This window comes from Ipomoea nil, unplaced genomic scaffold (genome assembly GCF_001879475.1).
Source record: "Ipomoea nil cultivar Tokyo-kokei standard unplaced genomic scaffold, Asagao_1.1 scaffold2701, whole genome shotgun sequence".
Lineage (NCBI taxonomy): Eukaryota > Viridiplantae > Streptophyta > Magnoliopsida > Solanales > Convolvulaceae > Ipomoea > Ipomoea nil.
This window is the reverse complement of record NW_017619129.1, coordinates 931,291-933,641: the sequence shown is the minus strand read 5'-3', so window position 1 is coordinate 933,641 and position 2,351 is coordinate 931,291. Positions and strand designations below refer to the sequence as shown.

General features: G+C 42.0%; 1 protein-coding gene across 1 annotated transcript; it reads left to right on the top strand.

The window, feature by feature from the left end:
- LOC109155339 lies at positions 1–1,608 on the top strand. The gene has a single exon (XM_019303024.1). The coding sequence runs from the start codon at positions 1–3 to the stop codon at positions 1,606–1,608; it is 1,608 nt and encodes a 535-aa protein (XP_019158569.1).
- Positions 1,609–2,351: the final 743 nt, after the last annotated feature.

Genomic DNA, 2,351 nt, shown 5'->3' with positions numbered 1-2,351 from the left:
ATGGAAAAGGATCATGCTAACCGCTCTAAGCAGCTTGCCTTTAGCCTTTCAAAATTTGATGACTGGAAAGTGAGAATGCAGACCCTTCTCTCTTCAATACACGACGAAATGTGGGATGTAATAACCACAGGACCAATCACAGTCATGATGGCAAACACACAAGCTGCAGCTCAAGGACCAGGTGCTGCGCAGATGATACCGAAACCAAAATATCAACTCACCTCGGAAGAAAGAACAAGGGCAAACTTGGATAATGTAGCACGAAACATTCTCTACAACTCTCTCGACGACTCCTTGTTCCCCAGAGTCCGAAAATGCAAAAATGCCATGGAGATTTGGAATGTTCTGATGAACTTAGGTGAAGGAGATGAACAGGAGAAGGACAACAAACTGACAGTGGCCATGAAAAAGTTTGAGGACTTCAAGACGTTGCCAAATGAAGCTGTCACGAACATGGAACTAAGATTCACCAGACTCATGGGTGATCTGACGGATCTCGGGAAGGAATTGACTGAGAAAGAAAAGAACCTGAAGATTCTTCGTGGTCTGCCGAAGTCTTGGGAAATGAAAGTTATTGCAATGAGAGATAACCGAGATATGAAGACCACGAGCACAACCAAAATCTTCAGTGATCTTAAGGCTTACGAGTTCGAGCATGAACCGAAGGATGCTGAAGAACCTGAAACGAGAAACATAGCTCTCGTGGCCAACCAGCAAGCATCAACATCTAACAGGTCAAAATCTAACTCTTGTGAATTTCTATCTGACGAACAATTTGCTTTATTTGTTAGGAAGATGAAGAGATTTATGAGGAAGAACAACTTCCAAGACTCTCAACGTTCGGGACACCGAAGGCAGAACGAGAATTCACCTCAAACCTCAAAGCCAGAAACTTCAGACTCACAATTGCTGTGCTACAACTGTCGGAAGCCAGGACACTTCAAGGCAAACTGTCCTCATCCAATTGTGAGCAAGTACCAATACAGCAATGCTACCAAAAGTTCATCCAAGGAAGCTGGAGAAAGCTACAAAAGAAATGATAAGCCAGAATCATCGAACTCCAGAAACGAAAGAAGGAGAAAAGCTATGTTAGTTAACGAATCGTCTGATACTGTTGAAGCCGAATGTAGTTCCTCAAGCTCGAGTTCAGAGGACGAAAGCTCCGAAGAAGAAAAATGGCTGCTATGTCTGTTTAGCCAAGAGTCAGAAGAGCTATGCCTTATGGCCGATGATGATGAGGTAAATTCCCAATCATCCTCCTGTTATTCAGCAAAGTCTAGTTCTGTAAGAAGTCAAACCTCCAATGAATCAGTCACCGAAATGATGAGGAGGTTCAAGATAATTGAAAGCACATACTCTAAACTAAAGGAGGAGAACTCTCAGCTTATGATTAGCTACAATGCGCTAAGGCAAGTTCGAATTGAGAACATAAAGCTAGCCATTGCTAAGAGGCAACTTGAGGAAAATGTTCTCGCTCTGAAAGAGCAGTGTACAGAAAGAGAAAAGAGAGAGCAACAATTACGTGAAGTCTTGAATAAATTCAATAATTTGTCCAACTTAATGGACCGAATGGTGAATGAATCTAGACTGCCCGGGGAAAGAACGTGAATTGGTTTTGACCCCAGCTCCTCTTCACAAATCGGCTTGAACAAATCCACCAATGCTTATTCTCATGAGAGTTTTCAATCAGCATTTGTTCAAGGCCCCACCCAGGTGTCTGAGCCTATGACGAAAGTTGACAATGTCGCCATACCACAATCAACAAGCCAATCGAAAGGAAGGGCTGTACAACGAATTGTGGATCCTGGAAATGAAAGATCTTTCAAAGGCAATCCTAGACAAAAATATGTCAAAAGGAATGGACCAAATGGCAATAGACAAAATCTAAACCATATGAAAGGTCAGCCTTACAAGAATATTCAATCAAGGAATAGGCCAAATGTTAACCAGAGGCGATATCGTCCAAAACCAACACAAAAGAATCCTGACCAAGGAATCTCGAGAAATGGACGAATCAGACAAAACGAAAGATCCTTCAAAAGATCTGGTTATGGCAATGGATGGACTGGGCCATCAGAGGAAGATTGGTTTGATTACCCAGAACCTCTATCAAGAGCTGAATTTGAAAAAGTTCATCTGCGTAAACAAACTAATTATTCCAAGTATTATGAAAATCCTCCTGTAGAATACTTTCACGAGAGATATAATGCTAAAACCTTTGCCAAAATCCATTATGATTATCGTACATCTAATGGATATAGAGGACCAAGGATGAGTCGAGGAAACTCTAAGTTCATGTGGATCCCAAAGTTGACATCTAACCCCCAAGGACCCGAAACTCAAGGGGTACC

Bases quoted from the DNA above. Each gene is read 5' to 3' on its own strand.
- LOC109155339 (XM_019303024.1), top strand. From the start codon at position 1: ATGGAAAAGGATCATGCTAACCGCTCTAAGCAGCTTGCCTTTAGCCTT.